This window comes from Solanum tuberosum, unplaced genomic scaffold (genome assembly GCF_000226075.1).
Source record: "Solanum tuberosum cultivar DM 1-3 516 R44 unplaced genomic scaffold, SolTub_3.0 scf00312, whole genome shotgun sequence".
In the NCBI taxonomy this organism is placed as follows: domain Eukaryota; kingdom Viridiplantae; phylum Streptophyta; class Magnoliopsida; order Solanales; family Solanaceae; genus Solanum; species Solanum tuberosum.
In genome coordinates this window covers 234,237-252,704 of record NW_006239237.1, presented here as the reverse complement: position 1 = coordinate 252,704, position 18,468 = coordinate 234,237, and the positions used below count along the sequence as shown (strand labels likewise).

General features: G+C 34.4%; 3 protein-coding genes and 2 long non-coding RNA genes across 9 annotated transcripts in view; 4 read left to right on the top strand and 1 right to left on the bottom strand.

The window, feature by feature from the left end:
* The window catches only part of LOC102578159 (DEAD-box ATP-dependent RNA helicase 10), an 11,045-nt gene extending 5,722 nt beyond the window's left edge, over positions 1–5,323 (bottom strand). The window contains exons 1-6 of one of the 4 annotated variants that reach the window (XM_006359963.2): positions 5,223–5,323; positions 3,974–4,159; positions 2,934–3,057; positions 2,779–2,848; positions 2,493–2,555; positions 325–399 (exon numbers count right to left, since the gene is read on the bottom strand). In XM_006359963.2, coding sequence (XP_006360025.1) covers positions 325–399; positions 2,493–2,555; positions 2,779–2,848; positions 2,934–3,057; positions 3,974–4,109 — 468 coding nt within the window. In that variant the 5' untranslated portion in view covers positions 4,110–4,159; positions 5,223–5,323. Of the gene's footprint in view, positions 1–324; positions 400–2,492; positions 2,556–2,778; positions 2,849–2,933; positions 3,058–3,973; positions 4,257–5,222 lie in introns of all 4 variants that reach the window. The other 3 variants (XM_006359964.2, XM_015314660.1, XM_015314659.1) reach the window with 3 other exon arrangements.
* A 346-nt stretch (positions 5,324–5,669) lies between these two features.
* On the top strand, positions 5,670–6,269 carry LOC107063160 (uncharacterized). The gene is made up of 3 exons (XR_001475101.1): positions 5,670–5,869; positions 5,990–6,051; positions 6,173–6,269. It is a non-coding gene; the product is annotated as an uncharacterized lncRNA (long non-coding RNA).
* Positions 6,270–7,251: 982 nt separating this feature from the next.
* Positions 7,252–8,583, top strand: LOC102606018 (probable nucleolar protein 5-2). Its single transcript, XM_006359962.2, has 3 exons — positions 7,252–7,370; positions 7,453–7,638; positions 8,380–8,583. The coding sequence occupies exons 1-3, from the start codon at positions 7,368–7,370 to the stop codon at positions 8,527–8,529; spliced, it is 339 nt and encodes a 112-aa protein (XP_006360024.1). The 5' UTR covers positions 7,252–7,367; the 3' UTR covers positions 8,530–8,583.
* Positions 8,584–10,604: 2,021 nt separating this feature from the next.
* LOC102592175 (uncharacterized) lies at positions 10,605–12,568 on the top strand. Of its 2 annotated transcripts, XM_006360004.2 has the most exons (6): positions 10,605–10,769; positions 11,355–11,529; positions 11,618–11,903; positions 11,997–12,087; positions 12,240–12,373; positions 12,450–12,568. In XM_006360004.2, the coding sequence occupies exons 2-6, from the start codon at positions 11,494–11,496 to the stop codon at positions 12,533–12,535; spliced, it is 633 nt and encodes a 210-aa protein (XP_006360066.2). In that variant the 5' UTR covers positions 10,605–10,769; positions 11,355–11,493; the 3' UTR covers positions 12,536–12,568. The 2 variants fall into 2 exon arrangements, with proteins under 2 accessions (XP_006360066.2, XP_015170156.1); XM_015314670.1 differs by lacking the exon at positions 10,605–10,769 and having other exon boundaries at positions 11,277–11,529; positions 12,464–12,511.
* Positions 12,569–12,614: 46 nt separating this feature from the next.
* On the top strand, positions 12,615–14,666 carry LOC102605469 (uncharacterized). Its single transcript, XR_001475107.1, has 5 exons — positions 12,615–12,745; positions 12,836–12,993; positions 13,079–13,202; positions 13,329–13,619; positions 14,480–14,666. It is a non-coding gene; the product is annotated as an uncharacterized lncRNA (long non-coding RNA).
* The last annotated feature ends 3,802 nt before the right edge of the window (positions 14,667–18,468 follow it).

The following is an 18,468-nucleotide window of genomic DNA, read 5'->3' as shown; positions in this document are numbered from 1 at the left end:
AAAAAAAAAAAAAAAAAAAAAAAAAGGCTTTATGCAGCTCAAAATGTTGGATGGTTAGAAAGTAAAGACCAACTCAAGTAGCCAATGGAGGCAGGAAAAAATGACAAGTAACTTTGCCTCTGACAAGAGATATACTGTATACACTGAAAAACAGCAAATATCACTTTTTAAGGTGCAATAGTGATATAATAACATATCCTTCAATCAAATAAATGAATCAACATCTGCACTCTTGGATTTTCATCTGAAAGAAAAAAAATGCATAAACAGATAAAGAGGACATCTCTGGAGCATTTGTGAGCATAAGACTATGGACGAACTTACCAAGTACTTTATCGTACGGAGAGAAAACCCTTTGGTATTGGAAAGATGATCCAAGAGGCGACCAGGTGTTGCAACCTACATCATACATCACGCAAATGAGCACTCAAATTTAAGAATATCAAAGATTAAGCTTATGGCTTAAGATAACATCTGTAACAACCTACAATAGGTTTAGCAAAATTGGTGTGAAAAATCATCTGCATGGCACGCTACACTAGTTTTGCTGACCAGGGAACATTACAGACGTCTGAATATTTGAATTAGGCCAGCGACTGAATTGACTGAGTACACTTAATAGTTCTCTTTGATAGGCAAGTAAGAATTGTATTGGTAAATTGCATCAAGATGATTCAGAACGACACATCAGGAACCTTACAAAAACACAGCCTCCGGCTGCACAAACATGTGGGCTGATTGAGGAAATCCAGTAAACTATCAATATCATCTACATCATTTAACTTGAATCAAAGAGCTAATAAAGAAGGGTGCTGTACTTCAACTTGTTAATATTCTCTTTATTGTTTAAAAACATCTCTGATTTCTTTACCTCCAAATAGTCCATCAGAGAAACTATCCTACTTGCAAACAAGGCAGAAGTTAGAGAGGCCAAGACAAAGCCATCTCCATGATTGAAAAGAGAAGGTTGAGTTTACACCAAAAGCCTTCTCATAGGAGATAGGAGAAACTGTTAGAACGCCTTACAGTGGGTCCGGAGTTATATCTAGTCCAAATTGAGTGATTTGTTTTAGGAGTAGTCAAATAAAAAAATTCACAATTTTAGGGAAGGATTGCTGCCCTAGATGGATAAAGAGTTGATGTCTTGGTCTAAGCGGTTTCCTATGTAATATTACAGTACACCCAACACCGCCCTTGGAGGGTGGACTCTTCCTACACAGCTGGACGTCCGATTCTAAACAAAGATGTCGGGGTTCATCACCACATCCGTTCCTGATAGGTCTCATAGGCAAGGTGGGGTAGAAAATCTTCTTGGGTGGTTGCCCGTCTCAGCACACCTAATAGTTGATATTTATATTACTTCCACTCACTTAATAGTTGATATCCTACTTACCTTACCTAATAAAAAACAAATAGTCAACAACTTGATATCATATTATTTCCACTCCAGACTTCTATAACGTGATCTTTTGCATATTTCTTTTGCAGCCTCTCATAACAAAATAAAGGTTACTGATCTTACAATCCTAGGATGGTGGCGTAGTGCTGAATGAAAATGGCTTACCAATGTTTCAAGGCAGGCCAATACTACACCAACATTGTTTCATTAGATTGCTAAAAGGATACATCATCTACCTTTTACAACCATCAGGTACCTCTGACAAAGGAGATATGGCTACTAATAATTCATAAAGGACTTAGTGCCCGTTTGGATTGACTTATTTTAGGTGCTTTTAAGCCAAAATAGCTTTTAAGCAGTTTTGAAGTGTTTGGGTAAAGTTAAAAGGTGCTTATAAGCACTTATTTTAAAGACAAAATAACAAAAATAAGGCAAAAGCCATGAGTTAGAAATCCTAACTTATGGCTTTTGGCTTATAAGTCATAAGCCAAAAGCCAATCCAAACAGGCCCTTATTTATAAGCCAAAGCATTTTGCAAATGTTAAAACAAAAGCACATTTCTTATCAGATGATATAAGAAGAAAAGGTAACTAACATCCAGTAAAGACCCTGATAGCAGGACTAGGAGCTCTTCTCACAAGATACTGGCAACAAATTTAACAAAAAACTGAGAATGCATTTTCAAACAAAGTGGGGTAAGGTAACTAAATAGCTATTTACATCTAGCCCGGATTTTTTTAATGTGTCTAGGGAAATCCACATGACCCCCTAATCTGTTGAAAGAAGACATCAGAAACTTATGAAGCCAACTGCATGCTCCAAATAATAGCATGAGGCTACAACTACCTGATACACTTAGTCAAGGCTGAGAAAGAGATACTCAAGAAACAGCATCAGAGGTAAAATAAAGAAGGTGCTCGTTCCTTAAACATCTACTGTCATATGAATATTACACCACCAACTCTGCCTCATATTGTATTTGCCTTTTAGTTTATATTTTGGCAAAGAGATTTTACTATCTGTAGCTCCATTACTACTTGCTTCACCTTAACAAGTGACATAAAAATGTGGTAGCAGATATATCAGTACTTACAATAATGTGAGGCCGTTTCCCGAGGGCAATGCTCTGTTGTACTTGATCTATCCCTCCAACCAGCTGCAAAACAATTACCAGCGATCATTTAATCAAAAATATGTCTAGCTGAATGCCAATGTCAACCATCATATACCACACTGTTTCAATCGTGACACACTTTATCCTTTCCTACAGACATGCCACTACAAATCCCATTAGCTAGAAAGAGGTTATCAGCCTATGGGTTACATTTGAAGGGGAAATGAATTGTTCATGTATGTGCATATGACTTAGTCAAGCTCACCACTGCACATTTTACTCCAATACCGGATCCTAAAGCTTCAAACTGTTCAGCAATTTGAATGGCGAGCTCTCTGGAATATGCAAAGAAAAAAGTTGGGATTTCAATCATTAAAGAGCTTCTACAAAATAAAACAAGTAATCAGAAGAATAAGAGACCTTGTTGGAGAGAGAACGCAGGCAAAAAAGGCATGCGGAGAATCTAATAATGATTGCAGTATAGGAATTGCAAAAGCTCCAGTCTTTCCAGACCCCGTTTGTGCCAGACCAATTAGGTCTTTGCCTGGAACAAAAACCAATCAAATTGTTTATAACAAAAATAAGATTTCACCAAATAGAGGTTGATATACAAAAGGTTAATTAAAACAAAGAGGATCTCTATGAATAATGTACTCTACACAGCAAAAGGATTCCCCCACCCCCCAAAAAAAATAAAAGAAAAAAAATCACTACAGGATTCAGGCTACGTGGAATCACAACTCAATCACTCTCCTGTTGCTAGTTATTAGTACAACCCACATAACTTGATTGACGGAGTTTTGCACGGTCCATTAAATTTTCCTCAAATGCAACATTATATTCCATAACTTGGTTGTAAATTTGCATTTTAAAGACATGGTTTCTGAAAGGCTAGCATTCATAAAAGTATTTTACAGGAAAATTCACGTGACCCTTCCCCTTGCTATTCCAATTTTTCTTCGTAAAAGAATATATCGTTCCAAAATCTTCAATTCCCTTAAATTGAATCACTTCAAATACCACCTCTTTAGGCAATAACATAAAGCTGTTTTTATCTGGATTTAAGTTCACCCTACCTACACCACCATTATATCCATTAACTAATTATTTTCCCCTAGACGTAGGAAATTAAATCAGAACACCCCCAAACCCCTGGAAGACTGAAAAATTCACCACTAAACCCAGCACTTAATTACCTCTCTCAACAAATTTGTTCGACAATGAAATGTTGCTTTTCTATTATTCGTAAAGCTAGTCTTATTTTATTTTGCAACCAAGGGCAAAACTAAATAGAATAGTGGAAGTTTTGCAACCCCACAACCCAAAATCAGACATAAAACCCACTAGGATAATCAGCTTAAAAATTTAAACCTATTTGAATTATTATCAGAAAGCTAAATCCTCTAGAACATGCAGCAACAAAAAGATGAATAAACATAAAGAAGGGAATATTGAAAAACCTTCAAAGGCATGAGGCATAGCTTCAGCTTGTATCTTAGAAGGGTTTTTCCAACCCAAATTATCACAAGCCTCAATCAATTGATCACAAACTCCTAATTCTTTGAAAGACTTCGTTTCTCCTTTGGATTCATCCATTTAGCCGCGGATCCAAGACTTCTCCACAGAGGGTTCTATTATGACAGTAACTTCAAATCAACAAGCAATAATCAACCCGTTTGGATTAGCTGTATTCAAGTAACTTTTAAGCATCAATTGTTGAAAAGCACAATTCAAGTGTTGGAGCTGATTTTATAAATAAGCAATCACGAATTCAGATAGAAACTAAAAAAAAGTTGTTAACACTATAAGAGAATTGATTACTACAAAAATTTTAAGTCTAAATTTATTCAAATACAAAATAATTATAAGTTACTATCAACAAAATATAAATTGTTATGCAAGGAAATGATGTTTATTGAACTCATGGCTTTTAATTCCTAAATTTACACAAAGAAAAACTCCATACTCCCAAAGTCAAAGGTTCTCCAAAGCTTCTTACATCTCATTGTACCAAATATTATACTGTAGCATGTGCTTTCTAAGGCAAGAGGAGAAAGTTTTCCATTGATATTTTATTTTCACTTTTCTCCTTTGGGATGCTTAGCATTGTCCTAATTACATCTACATATGCAATCAAGTTTGAGTTGTATGTGTGAATAGTAATCCATATATCCTTAGGGATCATTTGTTAGCTGGTTAGAATTATGTTGGGAATTTATGTATTATTAGTTATGCAGGATTTAGTTATTCCATCATACATGCACAAAATAATACATAGATTCACTCATAACTTATACATATACATGTATTAATTATGCATATCAAACATCCTACTAATTTTATACCTGAATAAACTTACCAGCTAACCAGCTACAAAACGTGGTAGTACTACTTAAGCAGGATTTAATACTTGCATAACTCATCTCCAAACCAGCTACTAAACGACTCCTAATTTGTTGCATGATTCAATTCGCGAGTAAAACTTTTTCTTTATAGTTTTACTCGTTTTTTCTCTTCAGCTTAACAATTCACTCAATAACAACAACATACTGAACGATTCAATCATCACTAACATTGAAATACACTCGTTTTTTTGGGAGATTTATAGCAGAAACAAAATCAAGTACAAAAAACAGAGGAAAAACGCAGAGAAGCTGAAAAACGTAACTAAAATCGCATGGAAAAAAATGCAGAGAGAGAAAAACTTACCGAGAATCGCAGAGAACAAACGCAGAAAAGATATGCAGGGAGAAGTGAAGAAACGCCGGAGGAGAAAGAAGAAAAAGAAGAGAAAACAAGTTTTTGTAGTGTAGGGCTTTTGTAATGGAGGGTAATATTGGAACTACAAAAATATATTAGGGATATGAATGGTTTTTTAACCTTTTATAAATTTGTTTTTAATTTTACGTCTAAGAATATATATATATATATATATATATGTATATATTATTTTATTATTACCCTTATGTAGAAGTGAGACTTAAAAAGGACCAACACTGCATTATTTTATTGTACCAAAGGCAGTAGTAACTGTACATCTTACAAAGGACCAACACTGCATTTTTGGATTGTACTAATGGTAGTACTAATTGTACATCAATAAATAAACACACTTTTTCTACAACTTTCGTCGTATAATCAGACAAATTGGTAACCCTAATTTCTCGCCTGCTTCCTACACTAGCACTGTTCTCTCAACTCTTCCTTCTACTTGTGATCTCTTCAATGGCGAATACGTCTGCTCCTTAGTATTTCCTCTTCCTCTACACACTTGCAATCTCTCGCTGAAGCCACAATTTCAATCTCTCTCTCAGGCTTTGCTGAAGATCTGTGTTTCTTTCCGATCAGCTGCGCAGGTACTTCTTCATGCTTTAACTTTCTCGCCTCCTTCGTAAAGTCTCTCAACTGTTCCTTCTACTTCTCACCTCTTCAATGGTCAATCCATCTGCTGCTTGTTGTTTTCTGTTTGTCTACAGGGTTCAAATCGGACTATCAAGCTTTCCTCAACATTTCTGCTTGTTTCGGACGACCTACGCAGGTATTTCTTCATCCTTTACGCCAAATTTACATGTTTGCAGTGCCAGCTCTAACAGAAAGCCTAACGTATAGTATAATCGCCCCCAAAATTCCACTGATTTTAGGCTTCAATATCAAAGCAGGGCCCGCTTGATTGGATGACCACCGCTCTCCCGATCTACTGCTGAACGTCACCGCCCTTCTCCCGATCTACAGCTGAAGGTTCCCTCTTATTTTCATTTTCCTTGATGATTTACAATATGCTTCACTTCAATTGGTGAAGCTTCATTTTCTCATGGTGGTTAGTTTCAAAGATAATCTTTTCCTCTGGAAAATACTTTCCGCTTTAATTTAAATCTTTTATTTACCAGATCAATTTCTGCTGTTGGATTGGGTATTAAAGTAGCTCACTTTTTACTTTCTTAATAGTTGCAAATACATGTTAGGTTGAATGCCGAGTACTGTGAATCATTAAAATAAAGTTGTTAGTCATCACACTTGAGTATGAATGTAGGTTGAATTCCACTAATGTGTTAATTTCTTAGATTTTTCTTTAATGTCTTTGTTTAGTTTCATTTACTTTTGAGCTACAGAATTTTTATCAATATATCATAGTAATCGATCTCATTTGCACTGTGACTAGAGCCCTTAATGCATGTACCACTATTTATTGTAGATTTATTTGAATTATATTCTTCAGTGTGAAATTTGTAACCATTTACAACATATCCATTAAAGGGTTGAACCTTATGCAATGGCCCTTCTGCAAGATCATTCATGAATTGATTGGTAATGCCGGATGTAGGACCACGTGCCTATTGACACTATAGGTAATTAGACATACATTAAGATTATATTAATTCACTATAGAGATTAATCTAGATCTATTAGTACTTACGTATTGATTAAATCAAGACGCAAACTATGTTTCAAGTTTAGCATCAATATCACTATCTTGAATACATTGTTGTATTTGTCTCAAGGTATCCTCACGTACATTTTTTTTCTTTTTTCATTTTTAAAAAATGACTACTTAAGAAAATGTTTTTTTATAGGCAGAAGTCATCGACTATTTTTATTTTTTAAGACCAAGCTTGGAGATCTTAATATTGCAAATTTGCAATTGCATTTAATGCTCAAGTAAACTATCATTCCACTTGAAAAAAATAGGTTAATAAATTTGAAACTATCTTTCCCCTTTCCCCTGATTTTTCTCAACTGATTCTGCCAGAAAGGTAAATTTTTTGGGAAAACCATTTGATGAGTAAATCGTCGTAATATAGAAGTAAAAATTTTGGTGTAGCATGTTGAAATTTGGACATATATTGTGCTTAGTTGATGGTGAGGATATCAACTCTCTATAGTTTTCAACTTTATGTTTACGTTCTTCATTTATTTACTTGACTGGTTGGTACAAAAACAGGTTCTGAAGCTAAAATCTTTCTCCAAGTTTGAGGTTGAGAACACCTCAGAAGCTCTGTCAGAAGCTATGTTGTTGATAAATAGCAAGCCCAACAAAGGACTGCGCAAGTTCTTGAAAGCACACTGGGATGGGGAAACTTTGGTAGTTGCTGATTCAAAGCTTGGAAATGCAATTAAAGAGAAATTGGTCAGCTCCCTTCTTATGTCAATTCAACAATTGTATCTAATTTGTTCATGCATGTTCGCAAATAGAAATAAATAGGTAGTAGATGACTTTGGATCCTTGATGCACATAGTGCATCTAAAACTTTTGTTTTTCAATAGTCTTGATTTTGGTGCTTCTACCTATTTTGGGGTTAAAAGGCGAAGAAGAGGAAATAGTTGAACTTGGGGACAAACATTCGAGTCCAACTACCCACATAGAATTTAGCAGACCTTTTTACACATTGACTAACTTATTCCCTTTATATTTAGCTCTTATGCTGCACTTCCCTTTCGAATTTTCATTTTATTTTCCTAATTTAGTTCTCCAATTTTCAGCTATTACTTTCTTCATTTCATTCTGCTTTAGAATTCATTGCTTTCTATTCTCCTCTTTCACTTTATTTTCTCCTAACTACATTGTATTTTTATTTGCTTTCCTGTGCAACTGGACCTTCGTTTGACAATGAATCCTGTATAAATTGAAAGCTCAAATCCTCAAATTATGAAAGATCGGATATTTCAAGACGTTGTTATTCTCTCCATTAAAATTGAACTACACTTCTGGTACATATGGTTTGTAATCTCTCCACTAAAATTGGACTACGACTTTTGATACATATAGTTTGTATAAATAACTTTTAGTGGTTCCGCACTATACCCATCCAACGTGTTTGATCATACACGTGGAAATCCCTAACAAAAATTTGTTGTCTTTCTTTTTCAGCAGGTTTTTCAAAATATTTTGCTCCATCAGTCAACAACTCAAAATGTATGTTGTCATCAGGCAACCTCAGTTCTATCGTTTATATTTGTGTTAAAAATATATATTTCAAATGTATGCCTTAAACTCAAGCCTAAAGAAGAATATGTATAAACAAATTTTTCAAAAGCAACTGCTAATTGACTGAAAATTGAAATTGATGCTTCACTTTTGATCTTTCCTCATTTAACTTCTAATTTTAGCAAACACTTTATTTCTCTAAAGAAAATACAATTGAGGATTATACATTTACGCCTTTACGTCTTCAAAGAAAAATTTGATCTATGCACTTTTTTGTTTTGATCAAACAGCAGTGCCTATCATAACAACTATGGTACATGATAGGCATATATATTTTCAAAGTAGTGGTACATGTAAAATAGAATCTAATTTGTCTACTCTTGCAGGGAGCATTACAATGTGGATTTGCAGAGCATAGCTGTGAATGGAAAACTTTTGCATATAGATCCAGCAATATTTGCAACCTCAGAAGATCGAGGAACTATTTTTGATTTTGGAACCACTCTGACTTATCTTGTCGCAGAGGCCTACGACTCTGTTATTAGTGCGGTAAGTATTCTTCATCACATTTTATTCATTCTAAAATAAATATATTTCCATGCTATGATGCACTACTAAGAAAATGCAAATTAGTTTTCTAAGAAATATTTTTGAAAACAAAATTTGATGAAGAAAATATACGTAGGTAGTCATAATTACCTGGAAAATTAAATTCCCTCAGGTAAACTACACCGAAATTACCTGCGAATATTTCTTCAGGGAAAATGAAATATTCGCAAGAAACTTTTGATAGAAATTCGTGAAAAAAGAGACTTTTCTTGAGGATTTTTGCTATAGAAATAGGTCAAGAATTCCTATCGTAAATTTCCAATAAATTTGTAAGAATGCTAAGGCTTGATTAGAAGTTAAGTAGGATGGTATTTGAAAATAGAATTAAAAAACCCATATTTATTTTTTATTTTTTTAAAAAAAAATTATAGGAGCAATAAACTTGATAAACAGTTTAATGTAGCAAATATAAAGATGAAGTGAAAATAGAAATAGAAATCTGGGCTTTTGGCCCAAATTTGAACACTGCAGGGCCCAGGCAGCTGCCGAAACAGAGCACATAGAGACTTAATTAGTGTTTGCTTCAAACTAATGACAGTAAACAAATTAAGGTGGGGGATTGCTGCACAATAAACAAATTAAGGTGGGAAAGATGGATTTGAAACAGAGCACATAGAGACTCAATTAGTGTTTGCTTCTAACCACGTGTACTTCTTTTTCTTTGCAAGAGAACACGTGTACTGAAGTAGTACTGCACATTGCTCGAGTTCGGAATCTAAATAAGCCACAAAAAGATAAAAGTGACCAAAATAAGCCATTACTTTAATAAGTAACTAAAATAGGCTTAGTAGAAGAAAAAAATCCACTTTAGCCAATACTCCAAACGTTTTCCGTTAGTCTCATAACGTGTATATTTTATTACTTTACTCTTATTTAAAAGTGGGAGTAGGGAAGGACGAACAAGGGCAAATAGGTAATTCTAATGTTAACTTTGTTGTACAAATTTACAAAGAGTAATTTAATTTGTACTATATAAGTGGGTCCAATTATTATTACTTCAGTCTTTACGATTTCCAAAGCAAACCACGTGTACCCTATTCTCTTCATCTTCTTTCCAATGACCAAAAATTTTGTACAAATTTACAAAGACTAATTTAACTTGTACTGTATAAGTGGGTCCATATTATTATTACTTCAGTCTTTACGATTTCCAAAGCAAACCACGTGTACCCCTATTCTCTTCGTCTTCTTTCCAATGACCAAAAAATTGGTTTCATTGCACTGCTCCATTTTAGGTTTTCCAAATTTCTCCTCTGCTTCTCTCATTTCTTGGTCTTCTCATGTTTTTTCTCTCTTTTCAATTTTCTTGTGTGCTTGTGGTGGAGCTGTTTAAGGGCGTAGAAAATATCAGCACTAGCTTTCTCTACTCTTCTGTATTTGATATGTCATCAGTTGAAAGAGACAGTTCATATATTTTTACAGAACACAATCAAGTAGACCATACATTGTATTATTTGCATTGCAGCTTTAAACTTATTCTTCTTCCTAATTTTGACAAGACAGACATATAGATATCCTAAACCACAGACTTTCTCTTCCACTATAGGTCAGCCGTTTTCTATTTGGACGAAAGATCAATGTGCTTGCTCAATTTCTTACCATGAAGATAATAAGAATGTATAGGAACATCACCAAAGTGCTAGAACAATCAGATTGTACACACTCCTTCAATCAGCTGGCACCTCATCACTAATGTAAATGCTGAGGTACCAATAATGCACCAGGTATCAGAATTTACTAACAGCTTTTCGCTGAAAAAAGCAATTTCCAATTGTACCTCGCACATTATTAATGCCTGCTAACTGATTTTGTGTTTTCGCTCACCTCCACTAAAGACCCCTAACAAATTTACTCATAACTCTACTTCTGCTATGACAACACTGTTGTTTTTCCTTTCATTTGTTCTTCATTTTTTGGCTGTTTGGAACATACAAACTTTATTATCTTTCTACACTTTATATCTCATGCAACCCAATACTAAGCGGTACAACTCTAAAGTAGTATACTTTGTTTGCTCATTTTGCCTGTAGCTGCTTCAATTGTATCCCATTTTATGAGTTTGTACTGTCTGTTCTGTCTTTGTCCTAACTTGCTCTTACCAGAGTTTGTTAATGCTTTGTTTCTACAACAACAACTCATTTATGCAGCTATAAAGTGCAGTTCTACGCAGTTTACTGCTTTCCTTTGATTAATTTTCCCCTTCTGTGTAAAGAACTGAAACATTGTTGCATGCCCCTCATTTTATCAGCCTCCTTCATAAAAAATGAACTAACCAAGTACTTTGAATTAACATTCATGTTATCCTACAGATACTACTATTTGGTTAACTATATTTCCTACAAACATGGTACTACGACTTAACATTGACCAAATAGAACTAGCGACACGCGATTGGATTTGCAAAGTTCAAATTGTCGAAATAGGCCGCCCAGAGAAAGCCTTGACAAAATGTACATTCCAAAATTTGATTTGGAAGATGAAGAGGTCAGATCATTATTTATATTTGTTGTTATCACTATTGTCTTTTTGTCTCAACGTACTTAATCTCAACTTTCTATAACTCTACTTTCAGGAATGCCAAATTAAGGCTGTTATGTACACTGGTGAGATTGAGCAGTATGCAGATAAGCTTAAACTCCTCCATACCTACCTCATCTCTACTGCAAAAGTTAAAGTCTCTCCCACTTCATACGGCAAGCCAATACATAAACTTTACTGGATTCTTGACAAAGAAACAGTAATTGAACAAATCAAACCATCTCATGCAGTTGAAAAACCCCTCCCGCTGCCAACAAAGCTCAATATCACAACCTTTGACCGTATTCCTCATCTAATGGTTGATTCTACTGCTGAAATAGGTATATCCATTGTTCTACCTATTATCAGCCCGAAATATACATCTGCCCTGCTGCACAAGACTTGCAACAATTCATTATGTGTTATATGCGCAGATATACTGGCAATCGTTCTTCGTTGTGGTCCTCAAAAAATTGCCGGTCGCAGTCATCATAGGTGTCGAGAAATTACCCTTTGTGACAATCAGTAAGTGTAGCATTTGCCATTCTGTTTTGCCCTTTTCTGCAAATGTTTCAAATCAGTAACCATTTTTGCCCTTACTGTCTTCACATCATCAATTATCCTCTAACCATTATCTTAGTACTTACACGTCTGTCATTATGCTCTCACACTCTCAGGAAAAATCAGTTTCTCTTCACTCTATGGGAGGATTTTGGAGAAATAGAAGGACATCAAATTGCGTCTCAAATGGCAACAGCAGCAGATCTGCTTGTAGTCCTCGGAAGGAGTATAGGAATCTCTACTTATCACGGTACATATACCGTCAACTTCTTACCACCGTTATTTAATCTAATAAGAAAACACTATACAACCTATGTGTTATACAGGGTTGTCACTGCAGACTAGGTACAACTCCACAGTACGTGTGAATCCAAATTACCCACAGGCAGTCACGCTCATGAACTGGTACTAACATTTCATATTTATTCTATAGCTTCAAATTACATCTACATAACCTACTAAACACATTATCTGTTCTAACAATAGGCCAAAGAAAACAAAACTGACGCTCTTAAGTTGTCCATCAGAGAAAACCTCAACTAGCTCATCTATAGTTCCCATGATAGTCAGTACTGGTGCACAACAGCTTCTCTCTATCGCAGAAATCTCATCAGCACCTTCTGTAAGTCATAGTTGAACTTGCTCATTTGAGGCTATCCTTATTCCGTTTCTCATTCTATAGCTTTGCCTACATAATCAAAACTTCCCACAGATGGGAGTCCTCTCTGTTGACGCACAGATGGCCATATTAGATGAATTCCAAGACTTTTGTGTGCTTGAATGCTCAGGATGCAAATAGAAGAAGCGTACAAAGGATAGAAAGGATTTTGATTGTCCAAAATGCAAGCGCACAACAGCCTTATTGCCTCGGTAATATACTTCTCCCCTGTGTATTACCCTTTCTGCAGAGTATACCGTATAGTGTACACATATTTGAAACTTCCCTTCATTTCAGCTGTAGCTTCCAAATTGATCTTCTTGACAATACTGGTACAACCACAACATCTATCTCTGTTGAATTAGGAGAAAAATTGATGTCCATGACAGCAGAAGACATATTTGAAATAACTTGCACTAAGGTTATCTCTCATTCCCCCGGGCTACTTATACCCACTTATTCTCATACTACCACATATCTTTGGCACAAATACTTTACCACATATGCTTTGTTCTAAACTGTTTGGTCTAACTTCTTACATTTACAGCGACAATCATTGTCTCTTAATCATGTCCATGAGATGTTGTCGGACAGATTATTCGAAATTCAGCTAAGGAAGTCATCTTGGGCCAGCTCAAATACCACACATACAACTTTGTCCGTTCTTTCCTACATGGGAAAAAAGCATGCTCCACACACCACCACTGATAGGACTTCTAAAAAGATAAAACCTCTGGAAATAAGTGAGGTAGAAGTCATGGCAACAACTACTGCAGCTGGTTCTTCAAATGCACCGCCAAAGTTTGAACCACCCACACCAGCCAAAAAGGTCTAAAAGGTTAGGCTACACCTCACTTTCACAGCAAACTACACCTCACAATGCTTGCCAATTCTACATATTTACAGTTATTCAAAACTTGCCTGCTACAACCCTCTACTTTTACCTGTACTTTACTTTTTTTTATACACATATGCATATGATTCCTGTAAAACCTTGTAAGTGTGATACTGCTGTTATACCACTGCTTTCACACTTGCTCTTATCTCCTTTCAAATTACACATTTACCTTCTCTTTATGTCTGACATAACATTGCAAGATCTCATATTCATTCACGGCTACAATATTTCTATCCATGCTCAAATCAAATGCTTAACATTTTCTTTGTAATTCATCATCTCCTTTTGACTGTTCAATTAGCTTTCAGCAACTTCATTACTTCACAGCTAACAACAGCTCTGTTGCACAGTGACAGGAATTGTATACTCCTCTAAACTCACATCCAATCAAACTACCTTTCAACACTACAAAACATGGGCCCACTGACAGAAATCCTTATGTCTCATGTGTGTTTGTGATTGGATAAAATTGTAGCCTCCTTTTGCTGATTCGTTAATGTTTATAACTTCACCCTCCAATATAAGCCTACTTACATGGTTTCCTCCATAACTTGCACACATACATTCGTCTACATTTTTCTTATTCTACTTTCATACGATGTCATACACTATAATACAGAGTTATCAACACCAAAAAAGGTGAACAAGGTTTCTGTCTACTGCCTAACCTCAGACAGATTCAACAGCAAATCTATCGCTCTGATGCTGATTCCATGCATTTCTTTCTATTTCAGCACTATATTAAATTATCTCTTCCCATATTTGCACTTTCTCACATACTTTCAAACGTCTAATTGCAGGAACTCCGTCACACCATTTTGTGGCTTTTGCTTATGATAGGGACAATCTAATGACTGACTCTCCCTGTGCTCTACTTTCTTTCATGACAAAGATTACCTATGGCCAAGCAAACTGTAGTGTTCTCTAAATATGATGCTGCAACATGTAGTATATTATTTTGCTTATATTCCATTAGTTAGTATGTGCGAATCGTTCAACTCGACATCATACTAATGTCTACTATACATATTCAGAATATTTCTAATGTTAATATAATATATGCTATTATCTATGTTCTACAAATAGCTTGGCCCTTCATTCATTAATATTACAATACTTTTACAGGCATCATATTTTGACTATTGGGCCCGTGCTTGCCACGGGCCTCCCCTCCCTAGTTTATATAGATACGGAGATTTGCAAAGATCATATTTTTTCTATTCAATTTGTAAGTTCTCAGAGATCATATTCATATGTTTTTAGGGCTTTTCTCCAAATTTCTTTCGTTTTAATGTAGTAAAATTTTCAGATTCAAATTTCTTTTATGATTTTATTTGTTGCTAAAAATCTTTAAGTTTATAGAAAAAAAATAACAAATTCAATGTAGTCAGAAAAATAAAATTCGAAGAGAATAGAGTGTAAGTAGATCTTATATTTATCTAAAATATAAAAGAGAGATAAAATTTTAGAGACCTGCTTCTAGATTTAATCTCGTCACAATAACGTCTCTTGTAATTTACAATATTATGTCTATAGTTTTGTAATTTACGATATTATGCTTATTGTAATTAAAAATTTGGATGTGTGTTCTTTGATCTAGGCTTTGACAAATGTGTATCAAGACACATAAAAGGATCCATTTAGGATAGGCCTCAAAGAGATCCCATTCTCATTTATCCTTGGGCTTCCTCGGCCCAATTTGGAATTAGATACTATTTGGGCTCATGATAGCTCTTCAAGCCCATTTTGTTGTTGGGTGATTTTCGCCTTTTGGAGGTGACTGATCTTGAACTTTTGACCTTGTTTACTTTATTAGCAAAACATCAAGTTCAACAAATTTTAACTTTTGATTTCTCTAACCTTACTAAGATCATTTTTTCATTGTGAATTCCTAACTCATCAAGAGATATTATGTTATGAATAGGGATGACAATGAGGCGGAGCGGTTGCAAAGCGGGGGGGATTATAATGCTTGTGGGCCAGTGCGGGTTAGTGTTTTTGCAGGGGCGGGGCGGGTGCGGCTTAGGTTTTTTTTTCTTTTGAAACTAAACTAAATTGGGCAATTAAGCCAAAAACTACAGAGGGAAAAAACTTAATCTCAATTCTCATCTCATGCTATCTCCCGTAGTCAAAATCAAGCACATATACTGTTATGTTGAAGTTTTGCGGGGTGGGTATATGCGGCGCAGGGCGGGAAAAAAATAAAAAAATTATGCTATGTGGGGCAGAGCGGGTTTATGGGGCATTGCCATCCCTAGTAGAAATCACTAGTCGTGAGGTGCATATTTATTCCATTTAGCTAATGATAAGAGTATTTTTTATGTCAAAAGGCAAATAAATGGTATAATTGTCTTATTTCTAATAGTTCAAGAACATGTATACTTTACTTGGCTAACTATCAAGATATTTTTATGTTAATAAACATACCAATTACATAGTTAATCTGTTTCAATAATTTAAAAGAATATTTTTTGCCATCTTCCCAAATTTAAAAAAGTGATTGTAGATTAATTTGTTTATAAGTGGTCGATGGAAGTATATTCTCTAATTTAAGAATTTACAATGGTTTCTATAACCTATAAATCATGTTATATGGATCCTCCACAAAAAAAAACTTATATCGAATCCTTTAAAAATAGATTATTTTTTAAAGAAAATTTGCGCAATTAATATTTTTGAAGAATTAATAATTTAAAAGATTCGACTTACGAGTGAAATTGTATTTTTAAAATATTGATCAAGTAGCATAGTGGCCTATAGATAAGAGTTTGATTCATCAATATTATTGCTAGATATTTATGAAAACTATAATGATTTTACATCAACCATAATTTTCAACTTCTTGTTAAAGTTCGATAAGAACGGAAAATAAATATATAAAAAGTCAATATTTTAAAATAAAAATACTTGATATCGAGTTCAGCTAAATTCAACATTTTTTTTAATTAATTCACAAAATATTTAACATAGATTGTGGTTTTCAAAAGTATTAACATCGACTAGACATCCAATTATGAACACTAAAATGATTGTACTCCACCATAAACTTTATCCATTAGCCAGCATAAAAATCTTATGTCATAATTGATTAAATTGAAGTGATAAGTATTTTTTTTATTTTTATTAATTTTTTTGAATTTGAGCTCAGTTGGATATATAATTGCCTTTGTTAAGAAACAGTTTACTCTATCATATGAAGTTTTTCGACGCAATTGAAATTTAATCAGATTATAAAAAAAGTTCATGTGATGTAACCTTAAAAAGAGTAAAATAATAGTACGTTTATATGCAAACAATCATTTAATCCAAGCTAGTCAAACACAATATCCAGAATTGATAATATTTAAACTTCTACTTATCCAAACAATCATTTGATTCAAACTATCAAATACAGTAATTATCAATATGGGTTCGTTGTGGTGGGATAATTAAAATTCCTTTATTCGTGATTAGAGATTTCTAGTTTAAATTCTAAGAATGAAAAAAATACTATGTTGGGGGTAGCAACTCCCAAATGACCCTTTAACACACCATTTAAATTTATCGAGTTTTAATATAAATATCAGACACCGAATATTATTATTTTTAAAGTACTTAGGCAGTGGAAGATCACGATGGCTTTTAAATAAGCCGGAATTTAATTTAATCAAAGGGATTAGTTTAATTTCAGATGAGTCACAGAGTAATTATCATTTTCTAAAACCCTTTTTTGGCTCTAATAAAAAATGTGCAAAGTTTAAATCATTACTGTCACAAAGAGGAAATTAGTTATAATGATTGCTAGAAAAAAAATCATTAGATTGATAAAACTTAGAAGGAATTTAACTATCTAAAAGTATTAAACTTACGAAAAAATGATTTTCTAATAATCATATATAAAACAAATTTAGTAGAAGAACCTAAAGATTTAACAAAATTCGATCAACTCTATTCACTGAACTCAAAATAAAAGAGTTTCCATTATATAATAGAAGAATTCATTATTTTCTCCACAATTATATGCTAAACACGTTAAAATACATTGTGCAACTTTCGGAACGTATAGAGACATGTGTACCACAAAATGAGTCATAGCAACATGTATATAATAAGTAAAATATTGAATATCAAATTGACTTTAGACATAACTCAACGTCAAAAATTAGTTCAATAAGAGAATCGAACAACCTGAGTCATATTAAGAGTCAACTAAATTACTTCTTCCATCTATGATTTGGGAGTCTTCTTTTATCACCCCCGCATGCCCAATACACGATCTGATATTGAATATGTGTGTCACGCCCCGAGCCTACACCCTGGATGGTGGCCCGACACCCCGGAGACCCATTTGGTTCGGCCCCCAAGGCCGAACCCTTGGCCTGACTTACTTACTCAGCGGAAGACAATATTCATATCTATAATGATAAGTGAACTTAACTGAACTGAATAACAAAATAACTAAGAATGTTTTAAAGATTAAACATTCAACTTGGCCAAAAGTGGCAACCCAAGTCTTAACAATAAGAAAAGATAATGAAAAGACTCAAGGACTAATATCTGACTGTCTATGAAACCTCTAATAACAACTGAGATGGATGTTGGGACAAACCCCACAACATCCTAATAAACTAAACTAGAAAGCAATGAAATGGATCCTCCGGAAAGCAAGGAGGCTCACCAACAGACTCTGAACTGCTCACTGGATCAACGATGTGTCGGAATGCCGATCCTAGTTACATGTGTCTGCATCTTATTACGATGCAGGCCAACTGGCATCAGTACATTGAATGTACGAGTATGCGAGTTAGAA